Source organism: Lissotriton helveticus, chromosome 7, assembly GCF_964261635.1.
Source record: "Lissotriton helveticus chromosome 7, aLisHel1.1, whole genome shotgun sequence".
Taxonomy (NCBI): domain Eukaryota; kingdom Metazoa; phylum Chordata; class Amphibia; order Caudata; family Salamandridae; genus Lissotriton; species Lissotriton helveticus.
This window is the reverse complement of record NC_136068.1, coordinates 1,293,448,379-1,293,474,829: the sequence shown is the minus strand read 5'-3', so window position 1 is coordinate 1,293,474,829 and position 26,451 is coordinate 1,293,448,379. Positions and strand designations below refer to the sequence as shown.

The following is a 26,451-nucleotide window of genomic DNA, read 5'->3' as shown; positions in this document are numbered from 1 at the left end:
TATCATGCCCCATTCTGTATGTGAAGAGCCTGTTCACTTCTGTCCCCAGGGTAATTTGTTTTGTGCTTACAGTGAGTCCATTCAGAAGTTCCCTTGGGAGCTAGATTTTAATTAGACACCGCTTGGGTTAGATGTACATTCTTGATATCTATATGTTTAAGTACACAGTCTACTGGGTTGTCGGATTGATCAGTTTCCATGTCATCTAATAGAATAATGGATCCCTTTTTTAACATTATTGGATCATTTTGAAACATCTTCTGAGATTGGTTATGCGACCAAGAACAGGACATGCTTATAAAAAGGTATAAACATAACACCCTGAAAATCTTAATATCTACACTAGAATGAACACACTACCTCTTGACAACAAGGCCATTTAAAAATACGATTATATCACTAAAGCCGCATCCTAAATGTCTACACACCATGCCTACCCACAACCCACCCCACACTCTCATCCATACTCGGTGATATTTTATCTCTGAGATTACTACCATGAGAGATGACCTCACTACTTTACTTACTGCCCACTATCCTTCACTAGCACACTTTCGTCCACTTCTCGCCCCAGTTAATCCACCATAATAGCCAATAGCCCCTTAAAGCCAGGGCTCCCCAACATCTGGTTGGCAATGAGCGACATTTGAGCATCAAACGAAATGGTGAGCAACATCTGAAGCACAACAGAAGCTTCTGGAAGAAGTGTGCTGGTAAGATTATTGAAACTGGATATAAAACTGAAAGGAACATATATATATATATATATATATATATATATATATATATATATATATATATATATATATATATATACACATATATATATACACACATATATACACACACACACAAACCTCTATAGACATTACTCAACAATGCTTATTTTTCAAAATTCAGTAATAAAATGCATTTTGAAACACAGTATACCAGGTAATCAAAATTTCGCTTATAGACAAATTGAATAATGGCCCATTGTACTTTTTAAGCCACATGCGGCCAGCATGAAATTGGCAAATTTTGAGTGGCTTTAAAGTTTTGGGTTGCTCCTTCCAATACATTTTGGGAATATAGAATACTGAAGTGAGGCTTGACCAAAGCACACCTGAAAGTCCTATTTTTTTAAGTCGTAGGTAAGTGGTTGCTTGTTAAAGGATCAATCTACCTACTGTAGACAATAGAGCAAAAAATACAACAAACATCAATTCCAAGAACGAAGATCCAAGCAGTCCAAAGTAAATTTAGTGTCAATTTTCTTCTGATTTCATCAACTCTTTATTAGTGTTCAAAAAATGTTTTTCATATAAGAACTCCCAACACGTAATTTGCCATTTTGGGTGTATATAGTGCCAAAACGTATTTTGTAAGCACATTCGACCAGGAGGCTGGTAAATATCTGAAGTATTTAAAGAATGTTTTACAAAGGAGAAATAGGATTATTCTTTTTTGAGAGCCACAAATCATGCTTTTGAAATGGCACGTCAGTAACATCCCTAAAAGTTGTTAGGATTTAAATACCATCATGCATGGAAACTCCTCCTTTCATTAAATGTTGGAAAATGTAGTGGCAAAGAAGCACATTTATGAGACTTGGCAGGATTTAAATGAATGTATGTACTGGGATTTATGTAGCACATCCTTTGCCAGGTAGATATAGAACAGTGTACATTATAAGATTCTGTTGGAGTTACAACAAGATCATGTAGATCAAGTGGAGGAATCTACACAACTGACCTACACAACTATAATACACTTCACATATTTACAATATTAGGCACAAACATTTTATAAAATATGCCCAACATAACACTTTCAGCCAAACACATGAGCAAAGTTTAGAATCCAGGTCCCTGGGCTCAAAAATTGGTGGCTTACCTGTAAGACTGCAAAGCACAGCTGTGGCAAGCAGGGGTACCATAAATTAATGCAGATTCAACTATCAGGTACACGTTTGCATAATGCATAAATTGCAACACTCTAGCTTGCAATCTCAATAATTCCTCACGTATGCACACTTAAACACATCGAGTTCCCCTACTAGTATGTTACAAGGTTCTAGAATGCCTGCTAGCAAATGTTGTAGATGTCCATTATTCTCCAACTAGCAGACTTTGCAGTTGTCTCTGGTGCCAACCTTGTGCTTTGCAATCTTCCATAATTCTATTGTCAACACACTTTGCAAACTTCCTTAAAGCCAACCATATAGACATCTGCAAATTCCAAAATTCTCAATTAGCATGTTTTTAAATTTCTTTAAGACACAAGCAGACTTTCTTTTGCTTGAAAGCGGCTAGTATGAACACACTGCTACTTTGAATTTTATAATGCTTCATTTAATCTGAATGAATTTGTGATATTTGCCTGCTTTGGGCAAGCAGGGCCACGGCTCACATGCTCAAATGGAACTTACTTTGAATTATAAATTAGTGGGTAAAAATAGAGAGCCCTGCGGGGTGGAAGAGAGGTAGGATGCAGCTTTCCTAGCATGCTGTACACCTTTCACTCCACAGCTAGCGTGGTCTCTGCCATCACCTAAGGGGTAATTTACTGACTCAAATTGGATTGGATTTTCGATATCATAAAGGTATACCCTACACTTTAAGAATGACTTTTTGAGATTGGGTGTTGTTGCTAATTACCTCAACTATAACCCTAACCATTGGTAGATTAGGTTACATGATACTGACGAAGTGTTGAGATCCATAGGGACTTTTCATGGCATGAAACAAGTTGACTGACATTCCCGCTTTCCTGTGAGCTGTACCGGATCATTGTCTCTAACATAGCACCCATTGTTTTTAACAAGTGGTCCTATGTATTAAAATTTTCAGTGTCTCCCTTGGTTATTTTTATACCACACTTACACCAATCTCTACACACAGCACCCTCACCCACACTTCATCACAGCGTCTTATTTTAAAAGATTTCCGGCAAAAAGTCACCTCGAGGGGCCTGTTGGGCATTGCAGCACCGGCCCAATGAGGAGCTGCCCAAAGATGAAGCATGACACCCATCTGGGTGCGTGAGGGCTCTTGCTTCTGAGCAATCAGATCCCCTACGATCTGCTTGCTCAGACCCATCGCAACCTACTGCATGTTCAGCTACCTTTTTTTTTTATTCTTTTAGGAACTGCATACTCCACTTGTATACATGATACTAGAGAGAAATAGAAAAGTGTAGTACTACACTTTCAAGACTTTGTACAGTATCTATTAGTGGTACTCTATTGCTGTATGATATTCTCGAGCTAGACCTTTTCTACAGAGAAACATGAAAGGGCGCCACTTAATCACACTATTTCCCATATGATGATCTTGCTGACTATGACAGGGAGGACTTCTCTAGTAAGCTTGTGGATTTTGATGAATCATCATTTGTAACTAGAGTTTCCCGTCACATTGTCTTGAGCCCCGCGATCCGGGAAAATAGGTTTCTCTGCCTTTGCATGCACCTGGAAAACAGTTGTTAGCATAGCCAATAAAAGAACGGCATCAGAAAAGACTATGCACGCTCCCTTTCACAACAAAAACTGTGTGTGTTGTCTACCACTAGAAAAAGAAAATGAGAAATGGATCCACAAATAAACAACCTATTAGGATGCCGCAAGCAATATGCAGCTCATCAGCTACATTTTGGAATCACTGTGTTTCACCCTAAGCCTACTGCAATCTTCACTGTTTTTTCCAAAGCCGTTTTTGGCCTAACTTAATTTCTCAGTCGCTGCACTTGTAAATGTTTCAAATTAGTTGGGGTACAGTCTCTACTGAAAAACAAACTGCTGGCCTTTGATACTCATCTATCAACCAGTATCACTACTCTCTTTCTTCTCCAAGACACTAGAATGTCTAGCCTCCAATCACCTCACTATTCATTTATTTTCTAACAACCAACGTATCCCTTCTAAACTGGCTTATATGCCCTATATTCAACAGACATGGCACTCATACATTCCCTATGCCAATCACAATGACAAATCTTCAGTGCTCATTCTCATTGGAGCTTTTGATACAGCAGATCGCCCAACACTCGTCTTCCTCCCCACAAATGGCATTAGCTCAGCTCTTGAATGATTCTGCTCATTAATAACCACTAATTATCAGTGGAATGGAATTCCAAGAGATCCCAATCAACCACTTTTCCTCTAGGAAATTCTAAATCGTCTCACGGCACTCTCTCACTTAACGACTTCATCACCTCGTTCGGTTTCTCCTACCACCTCTAGGCCTACAACAGGGAAACTATATCTCCCTTCCTTCCCTACCTCCAGTCATGCGACTGTAGTTCTCTGGATAGCTCTCAGGTCGCTCATGCAGAACTCTTCAAAAATAGTGGTCCTATACTTCCACTCCTCTGTGCCTCTCCTCTCATATCGTCACTTTCCTCCAGACATTCTGATCTATGCCAATTTGTATAGAAACATAAGTACACTTTTCAACCCATTTATGAGTATGGAAGCCTTAATGTTTATTAATACTACTGTCAGGGCAGGACAATACCAAGGAAGAACAAATATACTTGCGTTTCCCACTCCACACTGCCTTCAAGCCAATTAATTATCCTGTGCTCATCAATTTAGATTCTAAAACAACCTGCTGTGGGCTTCCCTCAATATTCCTTCTCTCTAGTGGGCAAGTTGCTTAACTTTGCTACCAGGACCTTACTTGACTTGCTCAACCTTCCACCACAGCCTTTCGACCTGACCTGAATTTGAGCGACTATTCTAAAAAAAGGGCCTCTACAAGCTGCTGATAACTATTTCAAACTGGTTAACGATATTTCCATGCACTACCTTGCCAACACAATGATCTGCTGCACACCCTAGAAGAATTTGCGAGTGGCCAGACAAAACTTGTTGGTCACACTAAAACCACTTTCTACGGCATCTAGATTGCTATATCTTCTACAGCACAATCACTGGACCACACTACCTAATACATGCAAACTACCACACACTAAACGAATTTAAAACTAAATGGAATTGTAATCACATAAGATCCGAACCAAAGAACATGTAAAGACAGATTAACTTCTGTAACTCAATCTATCTGGGACTGCCTGCTATCACCTTGAAATAATTCTGAAAGGGGAAGAATGGATTTGTCTTCAGTAGCTCCACTTTCTCTACGTCCATAAGAGACTAACCTTCAAACATGCATGTAAATGCACAAGACCTATAACGGAAAAGGAGCCAGTTTTAATCATCAACTTCCCCAAAATAACCAGGGTATCACGCTATGTTCAAAATGAAAGGCTGCTCCTAATATTTTAATAAATAACAATACTACAAGTAAGTAAGCAGAGTCTGAACTGCCCCAAGCCCCACATGCACTTCATTATCACCTATTTTCAGTCATGCAAAGTTCACCAACACTAAACTGACACATGCATGCTAAATTCAATTCACTTTGCAGTAGAAACCAAAAACGACAGATGGGATAGTGCATACACATACGAGTACACTAATAGGTGTAACATGCAATTAGTTTTCCAGACAAAATCTAGGAAAGTGTCTGAAGAATAACATAGAACTCAAAATTGAAGAGTTGAATACAGAAAAAAAAAATCAGACTTCTGTATTTGTCCACATGAAGGTCGAGTTGTAGACAAGAATGTCGAATTACTAGGAATAATGACTACTTTGCCTCAATACAGAGCTTGCATTAGAGTTGATAAAGACGTGCACACTTGCCACTGCTTTTTTCCTCGCTACATTATCAGTCAGATGACGTACATTTTTACTTGCATTGAAAAATCATTTTGTACACCATTAGCTACTTGAACGAGTGGTGGAGAGACTCATTTGAAAACACGCTTGAAGTAAATCACTCATTTCTCGAACCCTAAAACCCAAAGCCGAAACTCCTTTACATCATTTTAGATATTAAAAATTGGTGCAGCACTTTGTGTTCCAAACCATAATCACCTGGTCCAGTGATGCATGGAGCCATGCTCCTCCGAACCCTCAGAGACCATAACCTCCAGATATTGTAAGCTCCGAGTTCCGAATCCAGCCAATTACCAATCCTCAGGACTTGTTCTTCAGCAGCACAGGGTAAGACTACACAGCGACAAGCTTACTACCACGACTGGCAGGGCAGGGCAATAGCAAGTAAAGACAGATATGCTTGTGACTGCCTACAAGCCAATTAATTATCCTGTACTTTAGATTATTAAAACACCCTGCTAGGGGCCTCCCTCAATATTCCTTCTCCCTACTGGGTAAGGCGCTTAACTTTGCTACCAGGACGAACATCACACAGCCACTCAAAATGCGTAAAATGGTGTGACAAAACACCTATGGGCTCTTATTTCCCATAGACAGAGTAGTGATAACAACTATCATAATTCATGACAAGACAGTCAAGAACAGTTAGCGTTACAGGTGCAACAGAACCGTTTTAGGGGATCATTCACCACAAAGTACCACTAGATCAAGTTGTATAGAGTTTGAACACATAAGTCTCAAATTCTTCGCAGTCATACGTCATCAGCATTAACTTATTAAATAGTATGGGTTACACGTCAGAGCTGAAAGAGCAGTAGAGCTTTTCGACAGAATTGAGAATTTTTTTAAAAACTGCAAACTGAGTAGCTTGGCGTTAGAATACATGTTTCACTATCATATTGAATTTTCAGGAACCCACTAATTGTCTAATGAAAGAACACAGTTCAAGACTTGCAAGTCAAAAAAAATAAGATGCAAAATCAAGAACTTCACTGGCAAGCCCACGTAAAATTAGATGCCTAAAACTAATTCTCTTGAGTATCCCGCCATCTTTTCCATTGGCAATAGAATAATTTCTTCAATGCCCTTCAAACAAAAGCGCCTTCGACAACATAACAGAAGAGAGTTCAAAACAGACCAGGTTTGATGACATACATCAATAACTAGGTAGTACCAACTGTGCTGACAAAAATCAATTAGGTAGGGAACAATGGCTACTTAAGGGTTAGATGGCTGGGAGTCTCCATTGGCAGAGGTAAATAATGGGCCTTTCTTGGATACCGAAAAGAGGGAGACGCCACCTGCTGTGAGCCCTAACACCACCTGCTGTGCAGTGCACTCTGAAAAGGGGGGCGGGGTCCTTGCCCTAGGACTGAGAGACAGGTTGCCTATGGAGACCGTATAGCACGAATGTTACCAGACGGATCTGGTGGAGTCTGCCAAGGACCCGTATTTTTCCCGCGCAGTAGCGCTGGCCACAGCTGGATGGAGCTGGCCTGAACCGGAAGGACGTTGCCTCCTCCTGGCTCCTCTGTCGCTCAATAACGCTCGCTCCCTCTGCTACCGCCGCTGCGCGTGACGTCAGCCGTGCGCGCGGGCCCTGCTGGTTACGTACGTGTAGTGCTGGGGTTTCTCTGGCTGCGCGGGTAGAGCGCCGCCGACTGGGGGCGTCGTAGAGCCTGCGGGGGAGCTGGGCAAGGTACCCCGCGACATCTTCCTCCTCCCTGTGCGCTCCGCGGATCCGTTTTATTATTCGCTCAACTCGCACCGAGCGCCGACGCCACGGCGCCTGCGCCAACGCCATTGTTTGATGCCCCCCCTTACCTCCCCGTGTACAGCAGACTACGGACTGCTGGGGCTTGTGGTCCAAAATGTGACTGGAATTCTGATTGGGCGGGAGAAGAGAACTGAAAAACCCAGAATAGTGCAGTATGGACTCTGTGAGGAATTGGCTGTGGATCTAGGGTGGCCACCTGGCATTGGTAAAAATTCAGGACAAGGGGTCAAAATTCAGGACTGGTGGTCAAATTTCAATCAGGACAAAAATTTGTGACAACAGGTATGCTTTGCAGACACATCAGTGGATGTCATGCCATAGTGTATAAATAAATAGGCAAGGAACATAAGTACAAGTCACTTCTCCTGCCCTGTCACTTTCTCCTGCCTGGTCACTTCTCCTACCCCGTCACTGCTCCTTTGTCAATTCCCCTGCTCCGTCACTACTCCTGACCGTTCACTGCTCCTGCTCATGCCTAATCACTGCTCCTGCTCCGTCACTTCTCCTGCCCCGTCACTTCTCCTGCCCAGTCACTTCACCTGCCCAGTCACTTCACCTGCCCCGTCACTTCACCTGCCCCATCACTTCACCTGCCCCATCACTGCTCCTGCCCGTTCACTGCTCCTGCCCGTTCACTGCTCCTGTCCAGTCAGTGCTCATGCTCGATCACAGCTCCTGCCCCCCTCACTTCTACTGCCCCCTCACTTCTCCTGCATCGTCACTTCTACTGCCCCCTCACTTCTGCTGCCCAGTTCACAGCTCCTGTCCGTTCACCGCTCCTGTCCGTTCACCGCTCCTGCCCGTTCACTGCTCCTGTCTAATCACCTCTCCTGCCCTGTCACCTCTCCAGACTAATCACCTCTCCTGCCCGGTCACCTCTCCTGCCCCATCACCTCTCCATCCCTGTCGCCTCTCCTCCCCTCTCACTTCTCCTGCCCCTCTCACTTCTCCTGCCCTGTCACTTCTCCTGCCCCGTCACTTCTCCTGCCCAGTCACCCCTCTTGCCCAGTCACCCCTCTTGCCCAGTCACCTCTCTTTCCCCGTCACCTCTCTTGCCCCGTCACCTCTCTTGCCCCGTCACCTCTCTTGCCCCGTCACCTCTCTTGCCCCGTCACCTCTCTTGCCCCGTCACCTCTCTTGCCCCGTCACCTCTCTTGCCCCGTCACCTCTCTTGCCCCGTCACCTCTCCTGCCCCGTCACTTTTCCTGCCTATCACTTCTGCCCTGTCACCTCTCCTATCCGGTCACCTCTCCTGCCCCATCCCCTCTCCTTTCGCCTCTCCTGCCCCGTCACTTTTCTTGCCCCGTTCACTGCTCCTGTTCGGTCAGCACTCCTGCTCATTCCCGATCACTTCTCCTGTCCCGTTCACGGTTACTGCTCCTGCCCATGCCTAATCACCGCTCCTGCCCGTCACTTCTCCTGCTCCGTCACTTCTCCTGCCCGGTCACCTCTCCTTCCCCATCACCTCTCCTTTCCTGTTGCCTCTCCTGTCCCGTCACTGCTCCTGCCCTGTCACTCTCCTGCCCTGTCACTCTCCTGCCCGGTCACCTCTCCTGCCCCATCACCTCTTCTGTCCCATCACTGCTCCTGCCCTGTTCACTCTGTGTACAACATTGACAAATTACACAAGGAGGCAAGTTCCCCTACGATCTCGCTGGCACATGATATGCTAAAGGCAGACGGCAGGTGCATTGTCATTCGAAAGGGGATAATCGGCCTCAGCTGGAATGACAATGGGCCTGCCCACAGTCTGTGGAAGGGGCTCAGGAAGGGGCTGCTGTAGTCTATCGGGTTCAACACAGAGAAGTGCGAGCTGGCCCTTGAGAAGTTTTAATCTCTTGGGGCTTCTCGCAGGGAACGCTGAAATTAATCTCCAAAATTACGGACAAAAGGCGTCCGTAAAAGGAATGATAACGGACAACGGACATCACACCGAAATGACGGACGGTCCATGAAATTTACGGACGGTTGGCCACCCTATGTGAATCCCGGGATGTGTGGTTCTCAATTTATACTTTCTCCCTGCAGTCCTTGTATTTCTAATGCTTGTGTCTATCACTGTGAGTGACGGTTTATTTAGAGCCGTTCAGCATAGAAGATACTGAGAGAATGTTGCCTAATGGGGAGCGCTGTTGACTTGGGCACTAAGAAACCAGTTTCGATGTGGGCTCAACATCTAGTAATTCTGGGCATTCACTAAACCTCCCTGTGCCTTAGAAAATAAGCATTGGCAAAGCCAATAGGTCTAGCTTATGCAAGAGCTATTGGCGTGCCCAATGTGTTTTTGGGCCATGTTGTACACCAGCGTGGCTGCTGTTCAGCATGGTTAAAGTGACAGAGTGGAGTGGAGCAAAGTGACATAGTCAGGAGGGTCGTGGAGTAAAGTAGAGTGTAGTGGAGGAGCGTAGAGTGGATCAAAGTCGTAGATCAGCACAGAGTAGTGTGGAGTAAAGTGTTTTGGAGTTGAGTGGCCTACAGTTTAAATTTAAATTACCATTACATTTGCATAGACATACAATTATACCGATAAATAGAGACAGCGCACAAATGATAATGTGTGGAAATGGCATCACCTTGTGTATTGATTTATTTTGATCATATGAAAATATTTCCAGCAAACTTCAGAATTACAAAAAAGTGCTTCATTTGTGAGTTCAGAATTCTGATATATTTTAAAATATGTTCACATCACATTTACAGACATTTACATTTTGTTGTGTTCTGGAAACATTTCCTTTCAACCCACCAGATCATACGATAAATTCTGTCACTTTAAAGTCAAGAGTAAGAAAACAAAACACAAAACTCCTTTGAAAGACAGAATGACGATTGACTGCTTTCTTTGAATGCACAGCAAATGTGACAAGATAAGAACAAAATTTAAAGGCCTGTTTACAGAGAAGGGAGTACTCGTGGAAGAATACAGGAAACCGGCTATGCTCTACGGGACAGATAAAGACATGCTGGACAGCCTGGAACAAATAAAGCCAGCAAATAGAAAGTAAGCAAATGTGATATACAAACTACAAAGCCAATAGTAAGCAATGGGCGGAATACATTCCTACAGAATGTCCCTGAGAAGTCCTTGAAAACCAGACAGCGTAGGCTTCGACCTAAAAAACGAAAGAGCCATGTTGTGTGCCCTAAGCATTCAGGGCTGTCTTTGTGCATTGAAAGTAGAGTCTATAGTCATTGTGCGCCCAGTACTAATGCATGTGTATCCTGCATGATGAGTCAAAATCCAAAAATGATTCGGAACCTATATTTTGTATACACCGTGCATTCAATTCAGATTATGCACTGAACACTTGCTCACACAATGTGATGCAAATATCTCTGTGTAATTAGTGTAAATAGCATTCATTTCAGCTGAAACCAAAGAGATCAAGCAAATCCATTTTCACTGACCTGCACACTGATTTGAATAACTTTGTTATGGCTAAACCAAACTCTATTGCCAACCTATAAACCAAGGGAGTAACCAGAAGAACAAAATACCTCTCCATAGAACCATATACTGAATGGTATTTACCGAGCAGTGCAAATTACCCCAATCTTTACGTTTAAGGTTTCTCTCTTTGCAGCTGCCTAACTTACTGTTACTTTCTTTGCTGCTGACTAATTTATATTTCTTACATTTTCACTTCTGTGTTTTTTCGGTCGAGCCTGACCCATCGCTTGCGATGGTCTGTGCCAGACCTTAATTAACAAGGGCTTCAGAAAATGCACCCCCAAAAATACTGTCAGGGATAGAAACACTGTATAAATAATACAAACAGATTAGCTACTTCCTCGCCCACCCAGAAAGTTCTTTTTGCCTTGAAATGGGTACGAAAGCACTGTACGACTACTAACACAATACAAAACGCGTTCATATGCCAGCGTGTGACTATATCATTCTAACTTTCATCTCCTTTGTTCCTTTACGGCTTTCATGTCTCCATCCCCTAGTTCTGTTTTGTCATCGGCGCCTCTAACCTGTCGCCCCTTTTTTTTTTTCACCCTCTCGCTTCCCCCTTTCCTCTCCATTGACGACCTCCCTTATGTGTGAGTGTTACCAATGCGCGTGGCGCACCCTGAGCTTGTGGCCTGTACCCGTCCTATCTCCCTCCCTGCCGTACACTGTTATTTCCTGCACGCAGCAAACTCGTTACACACACCGACCCTGGCCGGAGCAGGAGCCAAGCTCAGTCACACTCCACAATGCGCTCACGCGATCTGCCCACGTAGAAATTTACAAGCAATGACACACTTTCGTAAATATCACAAGATATGGATGTGAGATTAGAGATACAGAGTGTGCAAATGTATCCAAATAGGAGGTCAGATCAATCCAGTGTCCGATAATAACAGGCATCTGTTCCAGTGCCATTACATCCTGAAATCCACAGGTTAAAGATAATCAAGGTGATTACATACCTCTTAAACACTGTGATTAACAAACCAGATTAATGTCCAATGTCCTACCTCTAAGATGTTAGACTATTGAAAAGAACAAGCATTGGCATAGCCAATAGGTCTCGCCTTTGGGATCTTATAAGTAATTAGTTATGCAGCACAATATCCTTGTTTTGTGTGTTCTCGCTTGCAGGCTTTCCCATACGAACCACTTGCTCTTCCTCCTGTCATGCCTGTGCTCATGTCTAATTTACGCTCTTTTTTCTGCACACTAGTGTCCTCTTGTTTGTTCTCTCTAGCATCACCCTCATCACACTCTCCTAACGAGTCTTCCTTCTCCCGCATGTGACCCTACTTGCACCCTCTCGGAGCCATCTTCATTCTTTTCTGCTTTTCCCTGTTTACGCCACACACTCCACTCCTTTGTGTCTCCTTTCTGGCCTCTTTCCTACTTAACTTTTCATCCTTTCTCCTTTAATCCCATTTCCACCTTCTCACAACCCCGAGCACTGTTATCTTAACATTTGTGTTTCTCTCTGTCTTATGATGTCTGCCCTGCCACCATTTACTTCGGACCCTCACACACCCTCACCCTCACACTTCCTCGCCCTCACACACCCTCTCACACCCTCACACATCCTCACCCCCTCACCCCCTCCCTCACACCCTCACCCCCTCACAATCACACCCCCTCACCCTCACACACACCCTCACCCCCCTCACACTCACACCCCCTCACACTCACACCCCCTCACCCTCACACACACCCTCACCCCCTCACACTCACACACCCTCACACTCACACCCCTTAACCCTCACTCACCCTCTCAACCTCACACACCCTCTCACCCTCACACACCCTCTCGCCCTCACACACCCTCTCGCCCTCACACACCCTCTCACCCTCACACACCCTCTCACCCTCACACACCCTCTCACCCTCACACACCCTCTCACCCTCTCACCCTCACTCACCCTCGCACACCCTCACTCGCCCTCACCCTCACACCCCCTCACCCTCACACCCTCAACATCACACACCCTCACACAATCACTCACCCTCACCCTCACACCCCCTCACCCCCCCCCCTCACTCACCCTCACTCACCCTCACACACCCTCGCACATCCTCACCAGCATAGCATAACAAAACATAGCATAGCTGTAACGGGGTGACCCCGATAGCGGTCCCAACGGCAGTCAGTGGACCCGAGTGCTCCCCTTTGACATTGAGACCTTGTACAACCCCTCCCTCCTGTGTCCCTCAGCAGATGGATTACCGAGGGACTGGATCGGAGACCGCCTCAGGCCGAGACGACAAACAGAGCTGGCCCTTTAATTGCCAGAACGAGGACGAATGGGCGGAGTTTCAGGAGGGAGGATCGCCGTCAAATGCGGAAACAGAGAGAGAAGAATCGTGTGTGTTCACCTGGAGAGGAGACGGGGAAAGAGTGCGAAGAGAGACGGAAGCGAGCTGGACGAAGGAGTCGCATGCTGGAGGAGAAGACCCCTTCGGGGAGAGAACGCCAGGAGGCCACCGGTTCCACACGTCGCCCAGCCACTCACCCAGGGGAGGTGTGTGGCTCAACCAGGTGCGTGACCGTATCAGAGGCTGGGTGGGCCGGAAAGGAGGTCCCGTTGTAAAATAGCCGATTCCCGGGTTCCCGGTATTCCCCCTATCCTGAACACACCCCCCCGTATTGTTCACCGTCCCCGAGTGTACATAGACCCCGAGCACGTGTGCGTTTGCTCCCTCACTCCCTTTCCCCAAAGTGGTCTGTTTGATTAGGACATCGGCCTCACGAGCTGCCCTTTTCTTTTGTTTCCCTCGGTTCTGAGGCGAGACGGTGTCAAGATGGATCCGGACGAAGTCAAACCCCGAAGAAGCCAGACCGGCTATCGGAGGTCCCCGCAAGGAGAGAAGAGCCGACCTAGGAAGTCCCGAAGTCGTTCTCCACGACGCAACACCCTTACCAGAAAGACCTGTTCTGACTATTTGTTTAGTTCAATAAAGCCCGTGGTTACCCGAACACGACTACTGCCTTTCTCTGAGGTCCGCTCCCGACCTGCCGAGGTTACAATAGCATAACAAAACACAGCATAGCATAACAAAAAAAACATAGGATAGCAAAACATAGCATAACAAAACAAAGCATAGAATAGCAAAACATAACATAACAAAGCATAGCATAGCAAAGCATAACAAAACATAGCATAGTATAACAAAACATAGCATAGCATAACAAAACACAACAAAACAAAGCATAGCATAAAAAACACAACAAAACATAGCATACATAATAAAACATAGCATAGCAAAACATAGCATAGCATAACAAAACACAACAAAACATAGCATAGCATAACAAAACACAACATAGCATAACAAAACAAAGCTTAGCATAGCACAACAAAACATTGCATAGCATAACAAAACATAGCATAACAAAACATAGCATAGCAAAACAAAGAATAACATAATAAAACACAACAAATCATAGCATAACAAAACATAACATAGCATAACAAAGCATAGCATAGCAAAACACAACAAAACAACATAGCATAACAAAACATAGCATAGGATGGCCAAACAATACATAGCATAGAATAGCATAACAAAACATAGCATAACATAACAAAACATAGCATAACAAAACACAACAACACATAGTATAACAAAACAGCAAAGCACAACAAAACATAGCATAGCAAGACAAAACACAACAAAACATAGCATAGCAAGACAAAACATATAATAGCATAGCAAAACATAGCATAGCATACCAAACACATCAAAACAGCATACCGTAGCATAACAAAACATAGCATAGCAAGACAAAGCTTAGCATAATAAACACAACAAAACAGCATATCATAACAAAACAGCATACCAAAGCATAGCATACCAAAGCATAGCATAGCAAAACATAGCATAACAAAACATAGCATATCATAACAAAACACAGCATAGCATAACAAATCAAAGCATAGGATAGCAAAACATAGCATAACAAAACAAAACATAGGATAGCAAAACAAAACAGCATAGCATACAGCATCACTCAGCACAACCACAGCATAACCCAGGGGCACCACAACATCACTATGCGCTACTACAGCATCACTGAACGCCACAGCATCACTCGTTCGCCATCACAACATCACTCAGCGCCACCGCAGCATCAATCTGTGCAACCATTCAACAACAACTGGTTCAAATATGTTCTCTCAATGTTTCAAGCTTTATTACAAATGTAACAAAAAGATGTTAATATTTCACTTCTGTTCTTGGATTTTCGTCACAATAAAATACACTGAACATAATCTTCCCAAAAGTTATTTACAAAAGTTTAAGCTATTGCCATTATAAATTACAATAACTTTTAAATAATTATTTAAAAAAATTAAAAGCCATTGTTATTTTTAATATCAATACATGTAAGTCACGTAAATAAAACACATATTGCATTACAAATGCTATAGGTGTCACATTTGCGAAAGGTATAACTATTGGCATTGTAAATGACAAAGCTATCAATTTCGCTATTTTCAAAAACAAACCATAAATAAAAATGTCATTTACAATACCAATAGGTCAAACTTTCCTAATGCGAGACCTATTGCATTGCAAATGCTTGTCCTTCTTTCTTTCCCGCTTTTGATGTTATTTCCACCCGTCTTTCTTCTTTACATTTTTTCTTGCAATTAATTGTAGCTTTTTTCTTTCTTTACTTTTTCTTACTTCCTTTATGTTCCTTTTTTTACCTTTTCTTTTTTGTTATTCTGCCTTTGTCCTTTTGTATAAAAAGTTATTACTTTATTTTATTTTTAGAACCAAGGGGAACTCAGTTGCAGGTAAGTAACAGTTTCAAGAATAGCAGTGATACTTTTTAAGATGTAGTAGGAATTGTTTTGCAAGGCAGTATAAATGCTTTACAGTAATATAAATACTTTCATATTGTCAGTCAGAAACAGTAGAACTCAGCAGTTGTAAAATATAGACTTTTAAATGCAATAGGAGAAAATGCAATGCAATCCTACGGGAGGAAAACAGGTATATGCATTAACAGGTAAAAACACAACTTACTCTTCCAGTCTTCAGGGGTTTAGACCAATACTGGGCAAGGTTCAGTGTAAGGTGGATACTGCACTGACCGCAGCACTGGGGCGGCCGGGTGCAGAGGGCACCGGGCCCAATGCTAGTCAATGGAGATGATTGAAGGTAGATACCCGTGGTTTCTGGGCACAGGCCCCAGGGTTTAAGGTGAGCACACGGGGGCACGAGGCTGCATGTGGAGAAGCGTGGCTCAGTGGTTAGAGGCGTCAGACCCGGAAGCTGAGATCGGCCGTGGACCAGGGTTCGATTCCCCGCCTCGGCGGGTCATGGGCTCAAAAATTCCACAGACTCGACAATTCTCGCTCCGGTGCCTACTCGACTCACGGGGTCACACTCTACGACTCTGGGCAATAGCTTGCTTAATCTCCACTACGGCCCCTCGTGGCGGGATGCCTGGCTTTCACCTTGTGGATACCCTGCCGGGGTATCTCACAGGGGAATACCAGGACGGGTTCCCTAAGCAAGCGCCTTGATACCTTCGGGTGATACGTGCGCTATATAAGTCGCAATACATACATTTACACCACCAGGGGCGTCAGAGTGCAAATCAGCGTTGGGTGCCCAATGTAAACGAATGGAGGATCTCAGTCACACAAAGACGCTGCAAGGTCGGATCAGGAGACTGTGTGAAGGTGACCATCTGCTGGATAGGTAAGGTGCGATGTTGAGGGAGGTCTGGGCACCGTTGGTTGGGCTCCCCAAGGCCGAGGGCTGAGGATGCAGGGATACCTTATGGTGTTGGATTTTCTTCACCAGAGCCGGTCGCAATCAGGGGGACCCTTCGTTTAGAGGCTGTAGATGACTTTGTGGATCACATGGAGGACGTTTTCAGAAGCAGGGTTCCATTACTGTGCGGCCTCGAGCTATATTACAAACATACAGACTTATCTCATTGGCCAGTATCGATTCTACCTTTTGCGCATTGGATTTTCTCCAGAGATCAATCAAAGTTTTTAAGCAGGGCATTACCATTAGTTTGGGTTGGTGCACACGTCTCGTATCAGCCTGAGCATTGTAGATTCAGGAGACTTTTAAATAATCTACACGTTTGTGGTTATTAACTAAACGTTATCCTCTCACGGTGTAGCATCAGCGTTTTTTCGTTGAATTTCCTTGGCGGTGTCTTGACCTGAAAAGCCTCTGTGTCGCATTTTTCAGCCTACTGTCTGGCATCCACTGGTTAAGAACACACGCGGCATGCGGCATTTTCATTGATAAAGGACCAACAATTGGCATCGTTCGCATAGATCTTTGCAGAATATAGGATATCAAGTTGTCAGAGTTGTGGCTTTTCCAGACGAAGGCACTTCTGGTGTCGAAACGCGCGTAGAAACCATTGAAGTCAACTGAGTTTGTGCCATACTGTTTGTCCTTTCAGTCCTAATGCAAAATCTTTGGAATTTTTAACCTTTGTCTGAATATGTATCAAACTATCTAATTACTGATGGAGCAAAATAGATTAGCTCCTGCTAAAAAATATATCAACCACCTTTTGATTTTCTTTTGTATATTAAATAATAAATAAATAAATAATCCACATTTGTAAAGCGCACAATCACCCGTAAGGGTCTCTAGGTGCTGGGGGCCGTCGGGAAGATTAAGCAAGCTATTGCCCAGAGTCACATGGTGCTGGGCTAACCTGCCGCCGGAGCCGGGGATCGAACCGTGATCCCCAGATTCCAACGTCAGTCGCCCTGGCCGCGGCGCCACACCTCTCCCTTTATTGAATTTTTAAATAACATTTTTGGGATGTGTTGAATGCATGTGGACATGAGCGAACTAGTACGAGTGAGTTTTTATTGTAATGTGTATTCATTTGTAACAATAATATCATGTTTTGTATTTTTGGATAAAAAGTATCTTATTTTCTTTCTTTCCATGTTGCAAATGTTGTGCTGATGAATAAGCAGTTAGTTGCCTTAAGTCTTTGCACTAAGATGACTTTGTGCGGTCCAGGATAGGTCAATGACCGAAGGAGTCGAAGTCTGGATCGCTGGGTAGACATCATTGGACAGGTGAGATACTCGGACCGTGGGTGTTTGGTGCAAAGTGGGCAGGGGTGACATATCCCCCTGGATTCGCAGTCCTTGAAGTTGGAATTTTCTGGACAAGGCTGCTGTCCTTGGGAGACCTTTGTTAAATGGTGTCAGTCTTCCTGGAGTTCTTGGAAGTTTCTAGCCACAGGACATGCGTTGTCTTCTTTGCAGGGTCTTGAAGCAGGAGACAGGCTGGTAGGGCGGGGGCCAAATCAGTAGTTGTCTTCCAGGCCCGGCTGCACAGCATCTTCTTCATCATTTTCTTCTTAGGTTGCAGGAATCAGAGGGTCAAGTTTCAAGTTGATGGCTAATAAAGAAGTTGCTGAGATCTCACCTCGTCTTCTGGTGATCCCTTTTCAACACTGGCGACGATCCACTGCGTAGGGGGCAGTTTAGCCATCTCTCCTTTTGTGTACTCTCTCCATCTGCAGCAGTGTGATTATGGTGGGAAAGCGATGGGCAAACAGAGTACATGTTTTGACTGAAGAGCCCTTGTTCACCTGCTCCTGTGAACGTTGCTGAGGGGACCCCTTTTTGTCTGGAGTCTCTTGTCGCCCTGCTGACTTCTTCGCAGCTGGGCGTAGGAGCCTGCCTGGTGCTGGACCCATCTCCCACATTTTTGCTCTGCTATCCTGCTCCTGTGAACGTAGCTGACAGGATCTTCACTCTGGAGCAGTCTCGGTGGGCTGAGAACTGGGATCCTGACAAGAGTGCATGTTCAGGAGAGGATCTCCTTGTTCACCTGCTTCTGTGAACGTGATAAAAGGATCCTCACTCCGGAGCAGTCTCTGAGAGCTGACATCTGAGGTGCCTGAAAAGTATTTCCACCTCCGGAAAATATTGGAGGAGTCCTTGAGCCAGCTTCTGTCAGCGTTGTGTGTGTTCATGTCATGCTGCCAGTCCCTCGCAGCTGTGCGTCGGAACTCCCCCGGTGCTGGACTCAGTTCCCACATTGCAACAAGTCAGTGTGGAGGTTTGTGAGCAGCCATCAAAAATTATTTCTGCGAGCCACAACAAGTATTCTATCAGCGTTCGTTATTGACGAACTTCGCCTCATGGTAGTGCCTCAGCGAGCTCTGTCGGCTTTGAAGGAACCTTTCCTGTCAGCGTGAGCTTCCTGCCTGCGAGTTGTGGATACGCTGCTCCCCATACGTGTGCCCCCCGTGGTCTTTTCTCCTTCATGCGCATGTGTCAGGCAGAGCCGCTTTCAGCCTGAGGTCCCTACCTAGCAGTGAGCGGGCGGTTTTCTGCTGGACCCGCCGGTGTGTGAATGATCCTGGCGTTGGCCATTCAATGTTGAGAGGGTGTTCCAAGTAGCTTATGGTGCCGCTTTGTAGGTTATGTAGTTTTGGTGGAGTGAGGCCTCGCATCCTCCGCTTCAACCACTGAAAAACACGCTTTGAGCTCGCAGGACACTTTCTGCCAGCCCTGTGTGTGACAGCACCACCACACAGGACCTAAATGGGGTGAGACTTCTTGTTGTTGTGTGCTTTTGCCCAACTGCTCTGGGTGCATTTCATCCTCACTTTTTAGAAGTGACATTTAAGTAGTGTGCAGTACCCCAGGCGAACTGAGCTGCTTGTGCGCATTGCGTGTGAACTTCCAGCCCTTTTTAGGTCTCGCCTACGCAGCGCGCATGCGCTACATAGGCAAAAAGACCTTTAGCCGTCGCTTTGGCTTTTCAGCCAAAAACGTGCACGCGTTCCCTTGCCTTCAATGGCAACGCGTGCGGCGATTCACTTGCGGGAGCCCGCAGCGCCATATGTTATCAATTATCGCTGCGCCAGCCGCTCGCTCCCGCAAGTGAATCGCGCAGGTCCCCCTCCTACCATGTGCGCCTGTTCAACTAGGGGTGTTATCACTTCACAATGGGTTACCAGAGATATGTAGAGCTGCTACTTGGGCTGCATCTAACACATTTGTGAACTATCATAGCCTCCAGGGATTTGAACAACTATTTTAAAATCTGTGCTGTCTTTAGAAGTTGTGATTATGTTTTAACTTTCACACGTTTTTCTCACTAATAAAGCTGGGCATGTGTATTAATATTAAGATGGCCCCATTCTTTAAGGAAGATTAAATGGCTATTGGGGCTTTGGTAAACCTCAGAGGTAATGGCTGAAATGGGGCTGAGGGATGTAGGGATAATTCCCCTGTTACTTACCAATGTTCGTCATTACAGAGAAGTAAACGGCATTACAGGGCAGTAAGCTAGGCAATGCATCCAAGGTAGGTGGACAGTGGCCATGCCATGGGTTAATTGACAACTAAACAACAGTAATCATGTCTGATTATTGTATATGATCTATAATACAAACGTAGGTACATGCATGTGGCAAGCTTGTCGCGCCTTGTATTTTTAATGCCCTTTATTCGGATGTTGTCTTGGTTTTCCTTAAGGTTCTTTTCGGCTGCTGCAGAAAGCACTTTAGTCCACGCAGTGCTCATTGTTCCATTATTAAACGTTGCCTAGCTGTGGTAGAGATGACGTCAGCCGCTGCCTCGGGAGTCAGCTGAGGGAAGGGCTACCACTTCCCCTCGGCTCACGCCTCCTGTCAGCAGAATCCGTTGCGCAACGCACGGCCTCAGAGGCTAAATTTGTCTCGTCTGTTGACCTACTGCGCGAGGTGACCTCCTTTCATGCCATTAAGTTAAAAGCATCAAATGGCACAGCCACTTAGCTTACGCAGCGAGAGACCTGCGGTTTCCAACAGTAGTGAAACCCTTACTTGTTATTCTGCGTTTGCAGACCTTTTTAATGCACTAAAGTGAAATAAAGCACTCTGTCGTACTTGGGGGTGCTCTTATACGCCAATCTATAAATAGGAGCACCTCGGCTCAGTTTGGCACATATCATGTAAGCATGTCAGAACGTTGTGGCAGAGCCTGCCCTTGCGCAGCACTGATGCTTGGTCCTATGTCCGAAAGTGGCCCCTGCTTTAATTTTAAGAACCCCGAGTGGAAGTAATGTGAACTGGGTGTAACATAGCGCAGGTTAGGAGGCCAGCTTTATGGGAAAAGTGCTGCGGGCCTAGATCTGAAGTGGCCTTTCATCCTGTTTACACTTCAAGCCTTGATTCAGTTTCCTGAAAGTTAATTCCCTTATTACCTTGGATGAATGACTGGAACAGCCAGTCAGAATCTAGTGCGAGCGTAAACGTTTTATGACCTTGCCACCACAGTGGAATGCAGATGTACAACAGATGTAGAGAGAGTATCTTGCAGCCAGGGCCCGACTGGGAACCTAAAGCAGCCCTGGCAAATTTGCAGTCTGGCCCGAGGGGGGGAGGGGGTTGGGGGCAGTTTCTAGTGTGAAACACTGCTGCTTCACTAAACCGGCCCCCAGCGCTGCCGATATTGCAGCACTGCTGCGAAACCGCCCCACAGTAACAAAAACGCCCCCCCACCCCCTTCTAGCACACAAGGAAAATGCCCAATGCGCGCTATGGGCAGTCCAGCCCTGCTTTATGGGAAAGGTGCTGCGGGCCTTGATCCTAAGAGGTCTTTCATCCTGTTTACACTTCAAGCCTCAATTCAGTTTCCTGAAAGTTAAAGTTAATCCCTTTATTATCTTGGGTGAATGTGTGGCACAGCCAGTAAGAATCTGATGCGAGCTTAATAGCAGTGAATGAAAATAAGCATTCAAAAAGCCAATAGGTTTCACCTATGCGAGAGCTTTTTGTAGGAAGTTGGACGGATGGCGAAGGTGATTTCAGACTAGAGGCTTTATTGTAGTCAGGTGCGGCGCAGCAGCCGGCTCAGGAAACCATCAGACAGCAACTGCCTTAACTTTTTCAAACACAAACTTCTATATTCTGAAGTGGAATCTTCACGGCCAGAACATCATGGCGTGAGCATTCCAATCAGCAAAGCATGAAAACCAGACCACTACATTATTCTTCTCCTTATAAATGAACGGAAGCAAGGAAAGAGGAGACCCAAAAAGACAAGCATTGGCATAGCCAATAGGTCTCGCTTTTGGAACCTTATAAGTATTTAGTTATCCAGCACAATATCCTTGGTGCAACAACATCAAGTGTTGCATGGCTAAACACTTATAAGGTCCCAAAGGCGAGACCTATTGGCTATGCCTTTGCTTGTTTCTATTTGATGCACCCAGGGCGAGGACCTAGCTGTGTGTGTTGTCTGTGTGAAAGGCCAAATTGATTGCTGGGGTGTTCATTTCGTCCTCTTAAGCCGTCGTCCACTGCTCGCATTAAACCGTGCCATTTTAAAGACCTTGGTCAGCACTTATTTCCTTTTGTACTGCACGATGATAGCTGTGGCGAGCATCAGTCAACCCTCATCGTTCCTTAATGAAAATGGGGAGCCGGAAATTCACTGGAAGGACTGGTTAAAGTTGTGTAAGTCATACTTAATTAACATTGGGGGAGAACGTGCATAAACAGCATATCCTTCTACACAATTTAGGGGTATATGGGTGGAATATTTATGAAACATTGCCTGAACCAGAGAATGAAGCTTAAGGGGAAGCTGCGGCCATGGATATATTTGCTAGTACCATGCTCAAGTTGGAGAGCCATTTTGGGGACAAAATCAATGTGGTGTTAAAATGCCACAGGTTCTTCTGTAGGTCGCAAGGGAAACAAGAGACAGTAACTAATTACATCACAGCTTTGAGGGGTCTAAGCAAACTGTGCGATTTTGGTAACCTCACAGATTCTTTGATAAGGGACCAGCTGATATGTTGCACGTACAACATGTGTATTCAGGAAAACTGTTAGCCAAGAACCCCACCCTCAGGGAGGCAGAGGCCACTGCCCAGTCTGTGGAACACACTGCCAAGTGCATCAAAGAGATGAAAGCACCTATGGATCTAGCAGCTAGTGCACAGGAGAGTGACGAGGAAGGTGAAATTTGCAAAGTAAAAGGGAAGGAAGGGTTGCATAACAAAACACAACTTCTAGAAAGGAAACTTGGATGTTTCAGGTGTGGCAGCAGCAATCATTTAGCCAATAATATCCAATGCCTAGCCAAGTGTGTGACATGTAAGAAGTGCAATAGAAGGGGGCATTTCGCTAGGGTGTGCAAAGATTGGGACCCGAACAACAGAGAGGGAGGTGGTAAAGAAGGGGTCTGTGTCAAAGAAGTTAAATGTGTCACTCCCAATGAAAAGAAATAAGTCTTCCAGGTAAAAGACATGATCAGGAGTAATAACTTAATCTGTCCTAAATGCGAAGTACTGCTCAATAGTAAGGCTTTCACCATGAATGCAGATTTCTGTTCACTTTTTACCCTTCTTAACCATACTGATCTTGTGAGCATGGACAGGCATGGGAGTATCCCATTAATGAAGCCAGATATCTCACCCACAGGCTATACCAAGGAGCCCATTCCCATGGTTGGAATGAAAGAAGTGCACATTGAGTTCAAGGGGAGGAGCACAGTGGAGAAGGTCTACATTGTGGAAACAGGGTCTAATCTTTTGGGATAGCAGCATCAGAAAGAGTTAGGAATAATCCTTGATCCCAATAACCACGACCAAGTGCTTTTGACGGAGGTCATCATATCCGGGGCCAGCATATCCAAGGAGTTCCCCAAGTTGTTTGATGCAAAACTGGGCTTCCTTCATGATTTTCAGCAAAGGATCAAACTCAAAATTAATGCTAGACTCACTGTGCACAGCTTGTGCACGGTGCCACATTCGATGAAGGAACCCCTAGAGAAGGAATTGAACAGGTTATGCAGCATGGATGTCATACAACCCATTAACAAGTCTGTGTGGCTGGCACCTATTGTGATCGCATCCAAGGCCAACGGAGAAGGGATTTGTCTATGTATGGACCTGCGGAGTCTCAATGAAAGCATCTGGGTCGAAAGATACCCTCTTCCAAACATAAACGAAATGCAAAGTACCACGGAACTGGCGAAGTTCTTTAGTGTCATCGATCTCTCCATAGCCTACCACCAAGTAGATCTTCACCCTGACTCTTGACCTCTCACTGTATTCAAACCCCACACAGAACTTACATGTTCGAAAGAATGCCATTCGGTCTGGCATCGACTGCAGCAGTCTTTCAAAAGATAATGCACCAAATCCTGAAGGATTTGGATAACACCATGTGCTTCCAGGACGACATCCTGGTGTATAGACAAACCGCTGAAACCCACAACCAAACACTCAGGGACGTATTGAAGAGGTTGATGGATGCTGGGTTGACTGTGCAGGAATACAAGTGTCAGATCCATGTGATGTCAATGGATTATCTTTGACACTCCATTTCTGAGCATGGGTTCAGGCAAAAAAAAATGTGCTGAGTGCTGTGAGAGATGCCCTATACCCCAAGAACAAGGACAAGTTGAAATCTTTTCTGGGGGTACATGGCAAAGTACATCAAGAACTTCTCAGGGAAGTGCGAACAATTGCGGGGCCTTTTAAAAAAAGACAAGGAGTTCGATTGGCAGGACTAACATATGTGCATGGTGGATGCCTTAAAGGGTGAAATTTTCAATTCCCCAGCCTTAGGTACCTTCGATACCAGGAAACAAAATCCTCACCACCGACGCGTCCAACAAGGGCCAGGGAGCTACATTATCTCAAAGGAATGGCAAGGAGGAAAGGATTATTGCTTTTGCTTCCTGTTGCCTGACCAAAGCTGAGAGTAATTAATCTGTTATTAAAAAGGAAGCCCTGGTGTACTTCTAGTTACCTAAAAGAGTAAACCCAAAAAGAGTCACTGGGACCTGGGTATATGGCAGTAAATGGGAACAGTGGTCCCAGTAAACACACAAAATACATCAATCAACGACAATTATTCCAAAACACTTATTAGTTGACACACAGTGTTATTTCCTCACACAAGGCGTATATTCATTGATAATAATATACAGTTCTTTTCAAAAGTGTCCCTAGAGCAGAGAGGGGAGACAGGGAGGTGACGTGTTGAAAACTAAAGTGAGGATAGACAAGTGAGTAAGAAGTGTAAATCACAAAACTATATTATTTACAAAAACTTAAGGGCTTCTATCTAAAACTCAACAGATTCGCAATATAGCCAAACATTAAATAACCATGATTTGTGACATTAACACAGTGATGTATTGCTGTTGATTAAAACTGGCTAGAAATGAAGATGTCGATGTTTCGACCCATAGATGGTAGGTTAATGTATCCCTTACAGCGGGGTCTTCATCAGGACGGGGTCGGGGGAGAGGTGGTCCCTAGGGATAAAACATAAATTTGACTTAATGTTGGATTCTCCAGTGCATTAATTTGAAAAACGGGGGGGTAAGAGCCTCGAAATTTACCATGAAAAATCACTACACGAATGTTGGAGGGATGGGTGTGTGCGCGTAGGCCCCAAAGCAAGGAGAGAGCGAGAGCACCTGTAGGAATAAGGTGCATATTCAGAGGTGGCCCTATAAAATGATAATGAATACCGGGTGATATGGCCAGTGAAACACCACTAACTTGTATAAGGGTATTCCGACAGGTAGATCTGCCCGGCGTATCAGCTGGGCCTCGGATTGAATCCGAATCTAAATGAAAATAAAAAGGTGGGGTGTTCAGCAGGATTTAAAAGCCACCACCTCTATGGCTGCATTGTTAGATTGGTTGCAATTGAAAACTAAATTAAAAATAAATAAAGCCATCCATTATGGAAACGGTGAAAGTACTGATGTGGCCTCATTGCAGGGTTAAAATGTAAAAATATCCACTGGGGAAACGGCAAGTAACCTGGTTAATTCTGGAACTTAAGGGAAATAAACTCTGTATGTCTTCCGATCTATAAAGGATTAAAACAAAGTTGCGGTTACTAAACCGAACCTTTACAAGCTTAGGTTTGCACGAGTGCTGCGCTCGCATGCCACAGAGGTTCTCACTGTTGATTATGAAACGTCTCAGTCCGTGTTAAGCGAAGCGTGAAAAACGTCTTCCTCTATGTTGGAAAAGGGAAGAGGATCTGAGCTGAAACATTTAAAGAGGCTGACTCATGGTAAAACAGGCCATGAGCGCAACGTCACTGTGCAGATGCTCGATGCCTATCAGACCTGACAGATGATCGTAGTAAGCGAAAAAAGACTGCTGCATCACTCACAATCAGATGAGGAGAAAAAGATTGTCTCTTGATTGCGGCAAAACGCTAAACTGTGGGAAAAGAGAACTCCCAAACCGGTAGTCTTGGGTGGGGAAGTAATCACATTTCTTGCAAAATGAACGGAATTCTCTAGGAGTGGAAAAACAATAATTCATAGAAACTATTCTTACGCAGATCAGTAATCGCGGTATTCTAGGTTCATGTTTAGAAAAACATTGTGTCTGATAATGAAAAACAGTCCAATTGCAGGATCATACATGTAACAGGGGTAACAGTTCACCTTACATTAAAAACAAATCCAGATATTGCATATGTTAAAGAGATGCCATTATTTA

At 44.6% G+C, this 26,451-nt stretch overlaps 1 protein-coding gene and 1 long non-coding RNA gene across 5 annotated transcripts in view; one reads left to right on the top strand and one right to left on the bottom strand.

The window, feature by feature from the left end:
• UNK (unk zinc finger) overlaps positions 1–7,778 on the bottom strand; it is a 938,451-nt gene extending 930,673 nt beyond the window's left edge. For 2 of the 4 annotated variants that reach the window (XM_078654545.1, XM_078654546.1), the window contains exon 1: positions 7,341–7,778. In XM_078654545.1, the coding sequence (XP_078510671.1) occupies positions 7,341–7,438 (98 nt within the window). In that variant the 5' untranslated portion in view covers positions 7,439–7,778. Of the gene's footprint in view, positions 1–5,923; positions 7,303–7,340 lie in introns of those variants that run through there. The other 2 variants (XM_078654547.1, XM_078654548.1) reach the window with 1 other exon arrangement.
• LOC144770220 (uncharacterized) lies at positions 7,314–13,930 on the top strand. Its single transcript, XR_013598831.1, has 2 exons — positions 7,314–7,424; positions 13,169–13,930. It is a non-coding gene; the product is annotated as an uncharacterized LOC144770220 (long non-coding RNA).
• Positions 13,931–26,451: the final 12,521 nt, after the last annotated feature.